The sequence below is a fragment of the Sorex araneus genome, chromosome 2 (genome assembly GCF_027595985.1).
Source record: "Sorex araneus isolate mSorAra2 chromosome 2, mSorAra2.pri, whole genome shotgun sequence".
Taxonomy (NCBI): Eukaryota; Metazoa; Chordata; class Mammalia; order Eulipotyphla; family Soricidae; genus Sorex; species Sorex araneus.
Genome location: NC_073303.1, coordinates 309,857,555 through 309,874,955, shown reverse-complemented (window position 1 = coordinate 309,874,955; position 17,401 = coordinate 309,857,555). Strand labels below are relative to the sequence as shown.

General features: G+C 43.5%; 1 protein-coding gene across 5 annotated transcripts in view; it reads right to left on the bottom strand.

Annotated features, from left to right (window-relative positions):
- The window catches only part of MECOM (MDS1 and EVI1 complex locus), a 646,375-nt gene extending 645,850 nt beyond the window's left edge, over nt 1-525 (bottom strand). For all 5 annotated transcript variants that reach the window (XM_055129514.1, XM_055129516.1, XM_055129515.1 and 2 more), the window contains exon 1: nt 202-525. In XM_055129514.1, the coding sequence (XP_054985489.1) occupies nt 202-238 (37 nt within the window). In that variant the 5' untranslated portion in view covers nt 239-525. The remainder of the gene's footprint in view (nt 1-201) is intronic.
- Between the last annotated feature and the right edge of the window lie 16,876 nt (nt 526-17,401).

Genomic DNA, 17,401 nt, shown 5'->3' with positions numbered 1-17,401 from the left:
CCCGGCTCCTCTGGCGCCCGAAGCAGGCCGGGACCGCGGCGGCCGGGTGCGGGGTGGCCGGCAGGTTGCTGGGCGGGCGCGAGTCGCCTCCCGCCGGCCCCGGCGCCACAGGCAGCCGCGCTCCCTCCCGGAGCGCCGGAGACAGATATGCAAGATGGCAGAGGAGGGGAAAAGCCAATAGAAAAGGGATATTGCACCTACTTGTGGCCAGTTTCCTTGCCCTGCCTTTGGATCTCATGCTGTGCCCAGTCCTGCCGCCGCTGGTGTGTGGTTGGGGTGTTTTTTTTTCTTGGATCTTTTCCTTCTTTTGCTCTCCCTCTCGCTCCCTCCCTCTCTTCTCTCTTCTCTTCTCTTCTTTCTCTTCTCTCTTTCTCTCTCCCTCTCTCTCACTCCCTCTTCTCTCTCACACACTCACCCTGTCTTTCCCTCTTTCACTCTCTCCCTCCCTCTCTCCCTTTCTCTCAATCCACACTCGCTATCTCTCCAGCATTGTCAGTTTGGACACCTTCGCACATGCGCGCTAGACGCCCCTCCAACATCTCAGCGCCGCCAAAAAAAGTTTGGAGCGATTTATCACTTTGATTTGGAGATCTTGTCAGATGGCAATCGCCGAGGAGGCGGAGAAAAGCAGCCACGGGGAGGGCGGCGGGGGGCGGGGAGCGAGTGCGGGGAGCCGGAGGGGAGCAGATACCTCGCCCCAAAAAGGGCGGGGGGGGGGGGTGATGAAAAGACTTGGGCGGATTGATTTCGTGTTGGAATCACCAATAAGCTTGTATCATTGCTGTTGTTTCCCCCACTCTAAGTTGCAGAAAATTTTCTTTACACTCCCTGGTGGAAAGCAAAAAGTGGTGGGGGGTGGGGGTGGGGAGCGGCAAGGGAGGGTGTGTGCTTATTTAAAAAATAAATGAATAAAATAGCAAGAACTAGGACTAGACCTTTGGCGAGCGATTCGGGAGAAAGTGAGAATTAGCCTGAACTTCGGAAAATCTGCTGCCGCTGCTACTGCTACTGAAGTGTTTGGGCTCGTGCTTTGAGCGCTGAGAGCAGAGTAACTATTTCGCGATTTCAGGTCCAACATCCAGGCTTGCTGCTTAGCTAGGAACATTTCCGTGTTCTGCCGCACACCCTTGATTCCCAGGTCCGAGCTAGCGCGGGCGTTTGACATTCAAGACCTCCTGCCTTCCCTGCACTCGGGCTGTCACCTTCCGGCCTCCCGGCCGCTGCCCCCGCCGCCTCCGCCGCAGCCCAGCCCGCCAGCCATTTTCACTCACTAGCTTAGACCCCAAACCTCAGGGGATCCGAAGAAGGACAAGGTGGAGGCAGATCTTTCCTCCCCCACTTAAAAACACACTGTTGAAATTTGCTTTAATTACAGGATTTGCCAAGGAAGTGGGTACGCACTAATAGGGAACGCGTAAAGGGGGTACCAGTGTTCGAGGTAGGAATCAATCCCAACTATGTATAGATTTTCTCTTGGTACAACCTCCTTGCATTAAACAGTTTTGTTCAATATCTTCCATGAACTATTTATGTCCCCATTAATATCTGTTGCAAATCCTGCCAGACACCATTAAAAAAATTACAATCTTTTCCGTCTTTCTTCTACAATACATTCTTGATGCTCCACTTAAAGGGAAAAGAAAAGCAGGTCTTGGCCATGAGAAGGGTGGAAGATCATTGAGAATGCCTAGTACTACCTGTGGTAACTTATTGCCAAAATTAGGACTGGAGGTGAGTGGACAGAGATCAGATTACAGCTCCAACCCAAGGGCATCCATCATTTGCTCAAAAATAGCTGTGCTTTGGATTCGAGGAAATCCAATTCAGAGAATCCTCTCTGGCTAAGGATTCCCACCATTTCGCTGTCTCGTACCTGTGTAATTCTGGGGTCATTGGGCTGTAAAATAAAGATCCCCGGAGGACCAAGTGACAGTCCCAAGAGAAATCGATGGTTGATGTTGAAACATGTGCAAAGAAAGAAAGGGCAAAAAAGAGGAATTATCCAACAAGACTAAAACAGTTTCATGTCTCTGTGCTTACACATAAGTCCACAGGGAAGTCTCTTAGCTCTTCTGAACTGAAGGGCAGGTATGTGGAGTAGGGGCTCCAGGGTTCCTGCTGTCCTACCTGCACAGGTGTTGTGATTATACCTTGGTGTGTGTAAATTTACGGGCACTCCTACATTCTGCCTGAGCTCTGGTTTCTTAGGTTTCGATGGAGGAACGCCTTCCCGGTGACCAGTAAATGCCCTCAAAGGAAAAGGAGGCATAGCCTCAAGAGCTTGGGAAAGAGAAGTAGAATCCCTAGGAAGAGAAACATCTGAGGCTGGTGGAAAAGAAGTTCATAGAAGTTACTTCTGTTTGGTCCCGAGGTCCATCCGGGAACTCTCACGCTGGGCCAGAGCACAGAGATTTCTGGGCACAGAACCTCAACGCTTTGGCCAGATAGTCTAGTCCTTTCCATGGTTAGAATCTAAAGGGCCCTGGCCCTTGGGGACTGGGGGGGCACAATTCCACCACCCCCGAACTGAGCCGCAACTGGAGAATCTGTCTGGAGCATTTCATTTCACCTCTCCGCCCCAGGAATTTAAAAAAAAAAAAGCAAAACAAAACTGAACAGTTCGCTCCTCTAAGGCTCAGTATTCCTTTCTTATCCTCCCCAAGGGTCTACCTTCGGGTCCCATAGGAAAGCGAAGGTTAAGAGAAGGGCTGGGGAATTTTCTAGGAAACGAAAAGATCATGGTATCAAATCCGAGGTTAAATGCAAGACCCACAGGTAAAGCTCTGGTGGTTGTTTCTGCAAAGAAATTAGAACCCACGTGGCAGGTGGGGTGGGGGTTGCGGGCCGTGAAGGAAGCTAGGTGAGAGGTGGAAAACTAAAGAAAACCACCTCTCGGCACCCAAAAGAAGACCATCTTTGAAACTGGAGGGGTGGGTGGGCGGGTGGCGCTGCTGAAATACCTTCCCCCTTCCGGTTTACTAAATCCCTGGGGTCAAGCAGTCTATTATCTGGACTTTGCGAGAGGTTCGGACCCAAGCGAATCCAATTTTCTCTAACTAAAAATAATAAACTCCAGTTCCTCTGTGCCCTCGGGCTAAGGCGTTGGAAAAGACATCGTTCTTTTGTTAGTATTTAATAAAAGTGTTCACTATAAAATGTTTATTTCCAAACTCGAGCACTGGGTTACTTTTTCTTTTCCTCCTCGCCTCTCTTCCTTCTGGCATTTGCGTTCTGCCCTAAGTGAGCGTTCATAAAAGAGCTAAGTTGCTAGTTCAAGTGTGTTTAACCTGATGGCGCAAACACCCAGCAGCAGCGGACCTCGGTCGCCGCCTGCATTGCAGTGGCCCCTGCGCGACTGCCCCAGCGGTTTCCCACTCCCAAGGGCCTGGACCCGTCAGTGCCACCTGTCCCAAATCTCAGCCGTGAGACCCAAGCAGGTGACTTCTGCTCAGCGACCCCTGGGATTCCCGACACCCTGTGACGGGATGTCTAAACTGTCGCTGGTCCAAGGGGGAGAGAGGCCTCCAACAGGTTGGTGGAGCTACCCCCCTGCCTGCCCTAGCCCCCCAGCACCGCCTGCCTGTCCCTCTCCTGAAGAAATTCGTTTCTTTGGGGGAGCAGTAACATGGTCCAGAGTTTCCTTACATTTCCTCCCTCCAAAGCGGTCGTCCTGGAAGCAAGTGCCTTCTTGGAAAGTGATGGGCTTACCAGCTGTTTGGGTTTACTTGCTTAATTGCTGTCGGGGTGGGGAGGAGGGACAGTTGGGGGATTCTTAAAACAAAGCAGAGAAATTGAGATGAGAGATGGAAGGAAAATGAGTCACTGAGTAGGACAGGATAAACACCCCTTTTCCAACCAGTTTTAATGCTAGAAATGGCAAAGAAATTAATTTTAATCCATCGCATGCATCAGGAAAATTTCCTTTCTTTGCATTATAATTGAACAAGCTCCACAATATCTTTGGAAGAAAGTTTGAATTCTTTATGGAGAGATTTCCTGGCCTATTGTTTTTGTGCAGTGAACTTTGCATCTTGCTATTCAATCGCAACCTATACTCTCCTGGCTACTAGCAAGATTAATTTAATCATTGTAATGCAATTATTAATACTGTTTACCCAACGCTGGGTTTCAGGTTAGCTGTTAAGAAATTAAACTCTCGCTGGGTGACCAGAGCTAGGCAGGGGTTTCTTCAAGTTGAAATGAAACAGTCCTCTTTATTTAGTCTCAGAGCTCTAGCTTTCAGGCCACGGGCTCAATTAACCAAAATGGAAACAATTTTCATTCATTGCAATAACTCACTGTTCTGGAGATCGCTTTCAAAATACACACTTTATTATTATACGCTGACCTCGGTGGCGTGGAGTGGCAATAAAAGAAAGAGGCAGGGAGATCTATCTAGCCCCCTTGGGCTATAATTATTAGAAATTAATTGGGTTCAAGACCCTGGGTAGTCTAGCTAAATTAATAGCTTGTCTAGTGGTTTAAATCCGAGTTTAGTCCACGAGAGAGAAAAAGAGAGAGTCACACACATGAAATGCAGGCTCAAGGGACGCCTGAGTTTACTTGCAAGACACTCATCTATTAAATAGAGTCCAGAATCCATCTCGGTGGAGGAGAGTCCGCGGAAGGAGGGAGCGGGGCCAGAAGAAAGGACTGAACGAGGTGGGGAGGGCGACTACGAGTGAGCTAAAAAGGTCTCGAGTTGATTTTATTCGATTTTTTTTTTTGTCTGCATTGTTTTCGGGAGGGGTTGCATTTAGGTGTTAAAATAAAAAATAAAGATCCTGTGTACTCGGAGCTGTCGTACCGGAGTAAAAGTGAAAAGGAAGCCTTAGGCAAAAGGAAATTACTGCGAGCCCGCGTGACCTTTCAGGGAGGTAATCAATCAAGTGATCAACAGGGATATTTATCATCGCTCTATAGGACTACTTCTCCCTGCACGGGTGGGGGTGGGGAGGGAGCGGAGGGTGGAGATGCGCGCACTCGCACACACGTGTACACACACATAGTCACACTCACACAAGTTTGTACAGACCCCATAAGCCTCAGGAGAGAACACGCAGTCGTGAATAACTGGTAAGACTGCCTGCTGTTCTTGGGGCATCACAGGCTGAGCCCTACAGGCGAAGGGAAACGCACACACGCCCGCAGCGCTGTCCGCGCGAAGGGAGCGATCTTGGAAAACAGCCGTGGTTTTGCGCCCCAAAGAGCAGCTCTGGTGTGTGTGTGGGGGGGGGGGGGGGGGGATGCGCGCTCCACACGCCAGGAGGAGCGAGCGGGGGCTGGCCGGGCTGGGGTGCCGGACCGAGGGGTGCCTCCTTGCAGCACGTGGACCCCCGGGTCGAGACACCGAGGCGACCTCCTCTTCCTGCGAAATGCCCCGCGCCGCCCGCAGAGGCGCCCCGGGCCGGCCCGCCCGGGTGAGCACGCGCCGCGCCGCGCGGTTCTCGCCCAGCTCCTTCGCTCGCTTGTAAAACTCGCTGTTTCGTCAAGTGCGTCCTCGGTCCCGGGTTTCTTAGCAAATCGTTAGGTTTTACAACCTTGCTCCCAGACTTTTGTTTTTCAAGACACACACACACACACACACACACACACACACACACACACACACACACACTGCAGAAGTGTGTATGCACGGTAGAAGGAAAGGGAGTGTTCCGGGGTGCCTGGCTTTTAATAACGAAGATAATGACTTTAGTAGGAGATTTTTTTAAAATCTAGGCCCCCGAGGTCATCTCCCGTCCTGGGGATTATAATCAACCGTTCCTTTGGAAAGAAGGTCGGGCTGATTATTGGCCCAGGAGGCCAGGAACGTCCCGACGGGTTTATGAAACGCAGATCGGGGTGATGCGCGCCGCCGCCCAGGTGGCGAGCCGCCGCTCCCGCGGTGTGGGAACGTGGGAGCGCGCCAGGAGCGCCGCTTGGCACCGGGTGCGGAGTTCGCCCGCGCTCCCCAGCCCCGCTCGGCCGCCCGGCGCGGCGCGGCCTCCTCAAGCACCGCCTAGTCTGCGGCGCCCCCGCCTGGCCGCGCGGGCCATGGCAGCGGCGGGTGAGCTCGAGGCGTGGGGCTCCAGCTGTGCACAGTAGCTGCCTGGGCGTCGGAGTGGGAAACAGCTGGAGCGCCCCGGGGAAGCCGGGGTGGAAAGGAACCCAGTCAGGAGGATTACGAGGCGAGCAACTCCCACAGTTACTGCTGATTTAGGAGCAGAACATGCTTCGTGGGGCACAAATCTCTGCCCCTGGGAACCAGCACCGAGAGAAAGCAGACTGCTACTGTGCAATAGTCAAGGAAGTTTAGACATCCTGGGGTTCTCCTTCAGAACAAAGAACAACTAAGGAAATTGCTTCTAACGTTAAATATGCATGTGAATCCCTCGGGGAGGCGGGAGTGCTGTTAAAATGTAGGTCCCGACCCATAAATCTGAGTGAGATCTTCCTTATCAGACTGCATTTCTCACACCCAGGTGAAGTGACTGTTCCTCAAAATGTGGTCGAGAATCAGCACCATCAAGGCTTCACCTGGTCTGTTAGCGACACAAAAATCTGGTCCCAACCCAGTCTCACTAAATCAAAATCGTCGGATTAACAATTGATCCGCTTGACCATCTAAGTTTGAGATGAAGCACTCTTGTCAATATGCCTAGCCTTGCCGGGGGTTTCCTTCTTCTGTCTGATCAGGACACTTCCAAGACTTTGTGAATTTCAAAGCTCTGCTGGTCCATCTCCAAAACGCTTGCTTCCTTCATCTGAACCCTGACCACAGTCAGTCCCAGTAGTTTACTGTCAAGTCTGGCATTTATTTCCTTACACTATAAGGCTTTATCCACTCGTCTTCCTTCCCCCTCTTAAAGAAGGTAAGTCTAGGTTTCTTGAAGTCTAGGTTTTTAGTCTTAAGTCTAGGTTTCTTGAAGGACTGTATGCCATATAATCACTAAACCTTTTCAGCTATACAGCATACAAAGCTGGGTTTCTTCTCCCAAGGGATTAATGCTTTTAAAGTTTTTTGTTATCTGTAATACTAAAGTTACAATATCTCTTTTTTTCTCATCTCTTAACCATCATTCCCTAGGCCCGCTCTGATGGAGTTTCTGTTTGTTTGTTTTACATTACTAGGCATTTAGTTTGCTATCTCTTATATCTTACAAGGAGTTCTTAAACTCATCATACATCTGATCCTGAGTCTAGAACAAAGCCAAACTTAAAGCGCTTTGTGTTAAGATTCTAGTCACAGATCCCCTATAGCTCTGTGAAATTCCCTTGAGAAAGAATCCTTAATCAGAATCAAAACAATGCAAGAAACTGTGGTATCATCATGTTCTAATTTTATGACCCCAGATGTTGATCCTGAACTCAGGAAGCTACCAGTATTCTAAATCTTCAATAGCTGAAAGCTGAGATCTTCAAGTTACATATAAGGTAACTTCATGTTACGACTTTATATCTATTGACTAGAAGGACTTGAAACTAGACGGTGAGCAAAGGATCAATGCTTCTATCATTCTGTCTCCGGGTCCAAGATCTGTTACCTTAGGTTGCATGTATGAGAATGGGCTGAGTATAGTCCTGATTATTATGAAAATGTTTGAAAGTAGGCATAAGTGCACAATAATTCCATAATATGTGCAGCTAAAATCCCAATTATAAATGTACGTATTGCTATTCATTCAAATCACAATGTTGACATCTAGCTGTGCCAGTTTCATGTATACCAAAGCTCTCTTGCTTCAGTTATTTAGGAAACTCCCCAACAAAGAAGAAAACAGTATTTCAATACAGATGAGAATGAAAATGGCAGTGCTCAAGTTCCCTTACTCCTGCATCCCCTCCGCTCCAGCGAGAGCCTGGACTTCTAAGTAGTTTATATCATGTTACCATGTTCTCTCCCCATGCAATAGGAACTATACAGATAATCGACCCCACTGGTGCTCTACTACTTGAGCTAGTTTCTTGATCCCCGAGAAAGTGGGTTTTTGGTTTTTTGCAGACTTAGTGTACATTCTTTCTCTTAGAACATTTTTATTGTAATCTTGCTATCTCCAAATCACTCTAGATAAGCCAGGGCTCGGGGACTGGGGCTGAGATCTTTGGAGCCTTCTCAGAATGGGTGCAGGCCAAATTCCTGCCCTGCTGAGAGGTCCAGAGCCCCACCCACACCCTCCAACATTTCACTTGCCCAGCTTCATAGCTCCATGACTGCTATTGAATTGATGCCAAGCTGCTGAATTGTCCCAGTTCCACAGCAAATTAGTGGGAAAGTTATGTAGAAGTCCACTAAGTTCAATGAGTGAAAATAGTAACACAGAAGACTCAACTAGCACCAAACAGCTCAGTAAATCCTCAGGCAATGACTTTAGTAACACTATTGTGAGATAAACTTTGTAGCAAGCAATATAAAGTAAATTAGTTTGTGCCTGTTAAGGGGACAGGTTTGAGGAGTGGGTGGGAAACTGGTAATAAGGTCAACTGGTGATGACATTGATGTTGGAACATTGAATACCTAAAACAGCTGTATTATGAACAACTTTGTAAAGTTGAGTTTAAATAGTTTCAAACATAAGAAATATATTAAAAATTTTTATTGTTTTGCATACAGTTTTGTTTATTTTTGTGTCCTTTGAATTTGGGTTTCATGAAGTGAATCTGATTACGGACTTTACCTTTCAGTACTTAAAATCTTTGCATCTGGCTTCCTGCCAGGACGTTAAAAAAAAAATGTTGTGTTCAATACTTTAAAATGCTTTGTGGGGCTGGAGTGATAGCACAGTGGGTAGGGAGTTTGCCTTGCACACAGCCGACCCAGGTTCAAATCCCAGCATCCCATATAGTCCCCTGAGCACCGCCAGGAGTAATTCCTGAGTGCAGAGCCAGGAGTAACTCCTGTGCATCGCCAGGTGTGACCCAAAAAGCAAAAAAAAAAAAAAAATTATTTGTTTAAACAAATGAATATTTTTTGAAAAAATATAGACAACATCAAAGTAAGTTAATTTTCTTGATGTTTCAAACTTATAGATATTACAGATATATTTTCCACATTTTTAAACATAAAAAAAAAGCTGTAGGATCTGTGCTTAGATAGTTTATGAAAGAGAGGGCCTTGTAACAAGGTCCTTGGGTGCTCAGAAACTTAATTTCCTTGACATAGGTCCAAGGCAGACCTGGCTATCCTCAAACTAGGCTCTAGAGTCAAGTACCATAGCCATGACACAGTGTATTACAGGGGTGCCCTGCTTTACGAAAAGCCACATCATAACATGATTATTTGCTCCATGCTATTTTATTAAATAATGAGTTCCCATGGGACATTTAAAATATTATTTGACTTACAATGATTTGATTTATACTCACTTTTCCCAGAAAATACCCATGAAGTTAGAGCTGTTTTTTTCAAATGATGATGCATGCCCCTTAGTTCATGTTTTATAAGCAGTCCGTTTTTAAAGGTTAACATAAGGAAGCATACCACATTTCTTTATTTTTATTTTATTTTTTTAATTTATTTTTTGATTAGTGAGTCACAGTGAGGGTACAGTTACAGATTCACACATTTTTGTCCTTGTTTTTTCCTCATGCAATGTTTAAGAGCCCATCCCTCCACCAGTGTCCATTCTCCACCACCCATGAACCCAATATCCCTCCCACCCCCCCAGTCCCATCCCCCACCCCACCCCACCTCTGTGTCGGGGTATTCCAATTTGATATCTCTCTTTCCTTTTGGGTGTTGTGGTTTGAAATAGGGGTATTGAGTGGTCATCCTGTTCAGTCTCTAGTCTACTTTCAGCACGCATCTCCCTTCCCGTGCAGGATCTCCAATCACATATTACTTGGTGTTCCCCTCTCTATCTGGGATGACATTCCCCCAGCGTGTGAGGCCAGCTTCTAAGCTATGGAGCCAACCTCCTGGTATTATATACTACTATTCTTGGGTATTAGTCTCGTATTCTGTTGTTCTATATTCCACAGATGAGTGCAATCTTTCTATGTCTGTCCCTCTCTTTCTGGCTCATCTCACTTAGCATGATATTTTCCATGTTGATCCACTTATATGCAAAGTTCATGACTTCATCCTTTATAACAGCTGCATAGTATTCCATTGTATAGATGTACCAAAGTTTCTTTAACCAGTCATCTGTTCTTGGGCACTCGGTTTTTTTCCAGATTCTGGCTATTGTAAACAGTGCCGCGATGAACATACAAGTGCAGATGTCATTTCGACTATACTTTTTTGTTTCTCCAGGATATATTCCCAGAAGTGGTATTGCTGGATCAAATGGAAGCTCAATTTCTAATTTTTTGAGAATAGTCCATATTGTTTTCCAAAGGGGCTGGACCAGCTGGCATTCCCACCAGCAGTGTAGAAAGGTTCCTTTATCTCCACGTCCTCTCCAACAGTGGTTGCTTTTGCTCTTTTGGATGTGCGCCATTCTCTGTGGTGTGAGGTGGTATCTCATGGTTTTGATTTGCATCTCCCTGATGATTAGTGATGCAAAGCATTTTTTCATGTGCCTTTTGGCCATTCCTATGTCTTCCTTGGAAAAGTTTCTGTTCATTTCTTTGGCCCATTTTCTGATGGGGTTGAATGTTTTCTTCTTGTAGAGTTCAACCAGTGCTTTATATACCCTTGATATCAACCCTTTATCAGATGGGTATTGGGTGAATATCCTTTCCCATTGTGTAGATTGTCTTTGAATTCTGGTCACTGTGTCTTTTGCGGTGCAGAAGCTTTTTAGTTTAATATAGTTCCATTTGTTTATCTCTGTTGCTACTTGATTGCTTAGTTCCGTGTCATCTTTGAAGAAACCTTTAGCTTCAATATCGTGAAGGGTTTTGCTGACCTTGACTTTGAGGTACCTTATAGATAGTGGTCTGATGTTGAGGTCTTTAATCCATTTTGATCTGATTTTTGTGCATGGTGTCAGGTCAAGATCTAAGTCCATTCTTTTGCATGTGGCATACCACATTTCTAAAACTGGGAAGAAAACAATTTCTGTACAGAAATAAATTGCATGAACTACATACAATGCAGAATAAACTGTATGAATTATTGAATTATCTACACATATGGTTCCCAGAGGTACCATACATGGTGTCAGGGATGGAACCCATGTCATTAGCTCTCCTATCTCTCTGGGCCCACATTTAGTACTCTTCAAGAAATGCTGGTGAATCATGCTTCAAGTAATTTTAATTCGTAAACTTTAACAAATTAAGAAATTAAGAAAAATTAAGACTTAATTTTAATTCTTAAATTAAAATAACTCTGGAAGTCATATTTCCAGAGTTATTTTACCTTTGCACTTGTCAGATACCACAGAGATATCATTATTTCTAAAATATGCTTGTCAGCCTGGGGTTTTCCCAAGCTGATGTAATTTGAGTAATATTAGGCCTGTTGAGGAGTACTATAAGGAGAAAGATTTCTTTTCTTTTTAATATGGAGGTCAAGTGGCATGTAAGCTTCCTTTTATCTGCTTACTTACTGAACTGGCAATTTTCTAGACCACTTTCAGTGATTGAATTCTTTGGGACCCAACTTTTGGCAGGGATAGAGTTCTAATCCCCCAACTCCTATTGGGCCAGAACTTTAATGTCCTGATACTATGAAGATTTTGAAACTTAAGCCCTGAATTTTCAAAAGTATTAGCTTATAGACAGCCAGAATTTTTATTTCTGCTTGTGTGCAGCCCCAAGTGTTTCAACAACTTTTATGAGTAATTAAGCAGAATGCTTCAATCAGCTGGGGAAAGAGAGATTATTTAGTCCATAAAAATAGTGGGATTTCTGGACTTGAAAATACCTGTTAAGGTTTGATATTAAGGAATTTAATCATAATATTTTTCTTTTTTTTAACTTTATTTAAAAGAAATATCTATGTCCCAGTGAAAATGCAGAATTAAATATGATTTAAAAGTACAATCAATAAAACAACCCTTTGACTTTTAAATACATCTAAAATCTCTCCTATCACCTTACTTATCTAGTCATCAAAATAACCTATACCTTCAAATGTCATCTCAGATTCAGCCTTCTTTCCATTTTTCTTATTATTTTTTTTGGTTTGGGGCCCACACCCAGCAGTGCTCAGGGTTTACTTCTGGATTTTGCACTCAGGTGTCACTCCTGGCGCAGGGCTTGGGGGAATATATGGGATGACAGGGATCAAACCTGAGTCAGCTGCATTCAAGCAAGTGCCCGATTCACAGTACAGCCTCTCCAGCCCCACAGCCTTCTCTCTAATGCTTTCTGTAATAGTAGTAATAATACTTACAAAACAGCAATTTATTAAAAGATCACACTGTGTATCACACTAACATTTGGGGGTACTCCCAAGCAATGCTTAGCAGTCCAAGGACCTCTCCAAGTGATCTTCGATCTAGCCACGAAGTCATGAGAGTTTAGAGTACCAAGGATCTGGTGCTCATGGCTAACACAGTCATTGCAAAAGTGCTTAGAGGCCACCTGGGCTATACACAGTGAAGTTCAGGTGGTCACCACTGAAAGGGATCAAATCCCCATGCCTCACACCTGCCCTTTGAACTATCTCCCTGCGCCAATTTCTTTGCTTAAAAAACAAACAAAAAAACTAAATTAGGTAATTTTAGTCAATATTCATATATAATCAACGTGTACCTTTGAGCTTTTTTAACTTCCTCTCATTTACTATTAGAGAAAGTTTCCAAACATAGTTCTACTTTTTAACAATTTCCCCATCAAAAAGTGGAATCAATGTTCTTTCTCCGTGGCTCTAGGCAGAATTGTGACTACTTCAACCAACAAAGAAAGAGCAAAAGCAATGTTTTATGAATCCCAAGTCTGGTCACAAAAGCCCATGTAGGTTTTTCTTAGGTTAGTTGTCTTGGAACATTTTTTCTTAAAATTGGGTGTGTCATCTCAGAATCCAGCAGTCGACCTGTGAAAATCCAGTCCACATAGAGATATTTCACATAGATTCTTTAACAGGAACAGCTGTGCCAGCCTGCAGGTAGAGGTTTTCAGCTGATTCTAATTGCCATGTCTTTGAACCCCACACCCCAGCCATTTAAGTCTTGGTCCCAATTTTTGTGAAGCAGAGACAACATACCTCTGTTGTTTCTGAATTCCTGACCCACGTACTATGTGAACACAATAAAAGATTATTGCTTTAAACTGCCATGTTTGGGGTGGATTTTTGTTCAGCAATAAGTATTTTGGTCATTGCCTTCACCTTGCACTAAGACGATGAAAGTGAGAAAAATTTGAAAGGTAAGGCATGTGAAAAGGGGTGAACTGCTGTAGCCTCATCGGTTCAGAATCCTCCAGGTAAAATAAAGGTGCTCCTTTCCCTATTAAATCTCTGGTCTTAGATGGGATACTCCCATGCCCAGAATCATAAGTATATACCAGGTAGATTTCAGTGCCTGGATTTGTTTTGAACACTTAGCTCTCAGCCTGCATGTTGAGTCTTTCAGGCAACATTTTTGTTCTGGTCAGAGAGTGAAGACAACAGCTTGGCAGAGAGCAGTGGCATCCGGAATCATTGTTATTCCCCTTTGTTGGGACTAGACTTTGCCTCTCTCAGCCTCCATATTGACTGACAGGCCAGCCTAACCTCAGAACCAAGTACCTCTCCAGAAACTGAACCTGGTGCTGCCCATGGACTTTGGAGCCCACTGTACACTTATTGAGGACCACTCAAAAACCCAGTCGGGTCCAGGTCATCAGTCAAGCTTTGCCTCGGTGGGCTACATCACTTGGATTCCCCCACTCTCTAGAGGAGGACAGCTCTTCCTTCACTCCGGCCGTCCTACCCAAAGTTGCTCTTCTTAACAGGACTTGGTAGCAAATAGCATGACTAGACTCAGCTTTTAGTTTTCTTCTTTTTTGTTTGTTTGTTTTTGTTTTGGGGCCACACCTGGCACTGCTCACAGCTTACTCCTGGATTTGACTCAGGGGTCCCTCTTGGCAGGGCTTCAGGGACCATGTGGGATGCCAGAGATCAAACCCAGTTTAGCCATAGGAAAGGCAAACCCCCTGCCTGCTGTACTATCATTCCAGCTCCGTAGACTAAGCTTCCTAATCGCATTTATTCTCCCCAAAGACAGGTATGTCTTCTAACAGCAGACATACCTGCAAATCACGAAGGTAGAATAAGCAATTGTGAAGCATGGTCACTTGAAGGAAACTGGGGCTCCCGGCAAGACCAGTGGCAGAGACCCCAAGAACTCCTGGGACAGCATCTGGCATCTGTCACAGGTGTCATGTTGAGAAGTAGACAGTTATCATGTCCAGACAGTTATCATGTTTGCTAGGTCAGTTCTGTGAAGTAGGCTTCACTTCTAGATGTTACATGAAATATCCAAGACTGATTGATTCTCTGGTTTTTTTAGAGGATCTGGAAACTTCATAACATTTCTAAAGAAATTTTCTGTTTAAACTTACTAGAGTAGGTTATTTTGTACAAAATGTAGAAAATAAAACTTACCATATTCCAACCTTTTGTGAGTTTTTGATCAGGCAGTATTATTGTGGATAAAAAATTTCATTGTTAATAAACATATTAATGTACTTTAAAATTTTTATCTCTCCCACCACTGCCGAGATGTGACCCCAGGGGCCGCACACGCGTGCGGCTCCTCCGCAGCTGCACGAGCGTGAATCCAGACCCAGCTGAACCAACTTCAACATGGGCAGCTCCTTGCAGATTGTCTCCAGCCAGAGAACTAAGCCGAGACCCCATGCCCACCCAGGAGGGGAAAGGTATTTCTCTCTCTCGCCTGTCCCTTCCCGGGGATGAAGGGCGTGGGGACCGCCATATTATGACGACCACAGATGGGGTTTACAAGCTTACAACGATCGAATATCCGGAAGAAATCTCCCTGGACTTAGTTGTTAAAGTACAGAAATACAAAACCGCACGGTCTGACTCTAGTGGGGTGCTCCTAATAATAATGGTGAGGTTTGTGTTGAAATATTGAATGTAACCAAAGTAAATAGAAAGTAAAGTGAAATTTATCAGTTACAAGGTGGGGGACGTGCGGGGGGTATGGGAGGTGTACTGTGGTTATTTTTTTTTTTTTGTCTTCGGTGGTGGGATATGGGCACTGGTGAAGGGATGGTTGTTTCACCATTGTATGACTAAGACTTAAGCCTGAAAGCATTGTAATTTTCCACATGGTGATTCAATAAAATAAAATTTAAAAAAATAAAATAAAAAATAAAAATAAAAATTTTATCTTTGTTTCTATTTTGATATTGTTAATCAGAGAAAACGTTATGTGAGATATATTTTACAGTAATACTCATGCATAATTTGTGAATATTAATTTTACAAATACATGGCAAAATAATTTTTATTTGTTTTGACTAAAAACTACTGATGTGAATTCAAACTTTTCATTCTTAGACACCTAAAGTCATCTAATATAGCAGTTTGTGAAATTTCTGATGGCAGAGCTCTTCCTAATAAGAGTTTCCTAATAAGAAAGTCCTCTAATACATAAAACAAACAAATTTTCTTGGTAGGATTCCTTATCTTCTGATTTCTTGAAGGGACTATAACTCTGCAGATCATTGATAGGTTTAGATCTCTCTCATTTTATAAATTAGGAAGTTGAGGCCAGAAAGAAAATGAATTGACAAAGGCAACTTTTCTCTGATGATGTAACAGAGGCTTTACATACATTTCCTGAATCTCTTTTTAACCAAATTTATTTCTACTCCTTTCATTATTTACCAGTATCCATTATTTCACTGAAATGCTAGATTTGAGGGATTTTCAGGTGATGTTTTATAATTTTTGTTCATTTTACAGTGTCAAATATTGAGAGATGTTAACCAATCTGAGTCCAGGGATATCTGAGAAGCTGAAGTGTGAGAGATCCCCTACACCTTCCAAGCAAGGAAAATTATATCTTAAAAGGTTTTATGAGTTCACTGTACATTTTGCTTCTGCTTTTTCTTGCCTGTTGCCTTTAGTCAAAAAGAATCTAAATTAGAAGTCTAACCAGACACTTTCAGTGGGACAGTCACAATCCTGCTGTCATACAATAGAAATGTAGCATCACCCGGACCTCTAGGCTATTGTTCACACATGTGGATTCTAACCACCAAAAGAATAAATTGTACAGGCTACAAGCAAATATTTCTGAACCTCACTTATATTGATGACAGTGGTAATGAAACTTGTCTTTCCCATGGTGAATACTACCAGTAAGCCAACAGTTAAGAAGGGTTAGTTTTAAAAGTAACCAATGTATTAGCTCTTGTCAACAAGATTCTTTTTGGCAGTAACATATTCTGGAGATTAAGTTAAACCAAATGTTTTTAACAATGGAAATATAGTCATGTTAACAGTCAAGCCTATTGTCCCAGTGAATATTTACTTTAGTTATTTTCAAATTTACTCTTTAAGACACTATTCAACCATTTTCATCTCTCTCTTTCTATTCATATTGAAGCTTTACCATGAATCCTATTGTAGTAGTAAAAGACTAATGTGTGCCAGGCAGTATTGTTAATATTAATGCCAACCTGGACCTGGAAGATGGCACAATGACTTAGTGCATCAAAAGATCACGATCAAGGGAGGTTTATTCCAGGAATTTATTTCAGGATCATTCAATATATGCAAATAAATTAATGTACATTTTATCAATAAAAAAAGAAAGAAATCATGTAATAATGTCAATAGTTGGTAAGACAGTATTTTACAACACTCAGCACCCATGTACAATCAAAAACTTCAATAAAATGGAGGTAGGAGGTATATTCTCAACATAGTAAATGTTATTTATTGTAAACCCACAGCTAATCATACTCAGTGGTGACAAACTAAGAGATATTTCCTCAAATTTGAAAACAAGATAAGATTTCTTCCTATCATTTCTATTTTGTTGGATATTAAAAGTCTGACCTAGAATGATTAAAAAATATATAAAAGCAATCTGGGTCAGAAGTGAAACTATCATTTACAGATTATATAATAATATATGCAGAATGCCCTAAATATGCTATTAAATAGCTATTAGAAGCAATTATTGTGTACAAAAAAACCCAGCTGGTTCCAAAATAATATACAAAAATTTGTTACATTTCTCTGTGAAAATGATGTAAAACAAGAAGAAAAAATAAACTCACTTACAGTTCTAGAAATAAATGTAACGAAGAATACTAAAGACCTATATAGCAAAAGCTTTAAGATTGGAGAGATAATAAAGCCAGTAAGGCACTTGCACCCCAATGGCCTGGGACTGATCCCCAGCACCCCATATGGTCCACCAATCCAGTGTAGGAGTGATCCCTGAGCATAGATCCAGGTGTAACCCTTGAGCATCTCTGGGTTTGGCCCCAAAACAATCAATCAATCAATCATAGGCAGAAACTTCCTAAACTTGAGGCATACAGGCACCAAAGATCTAAGTGCCCG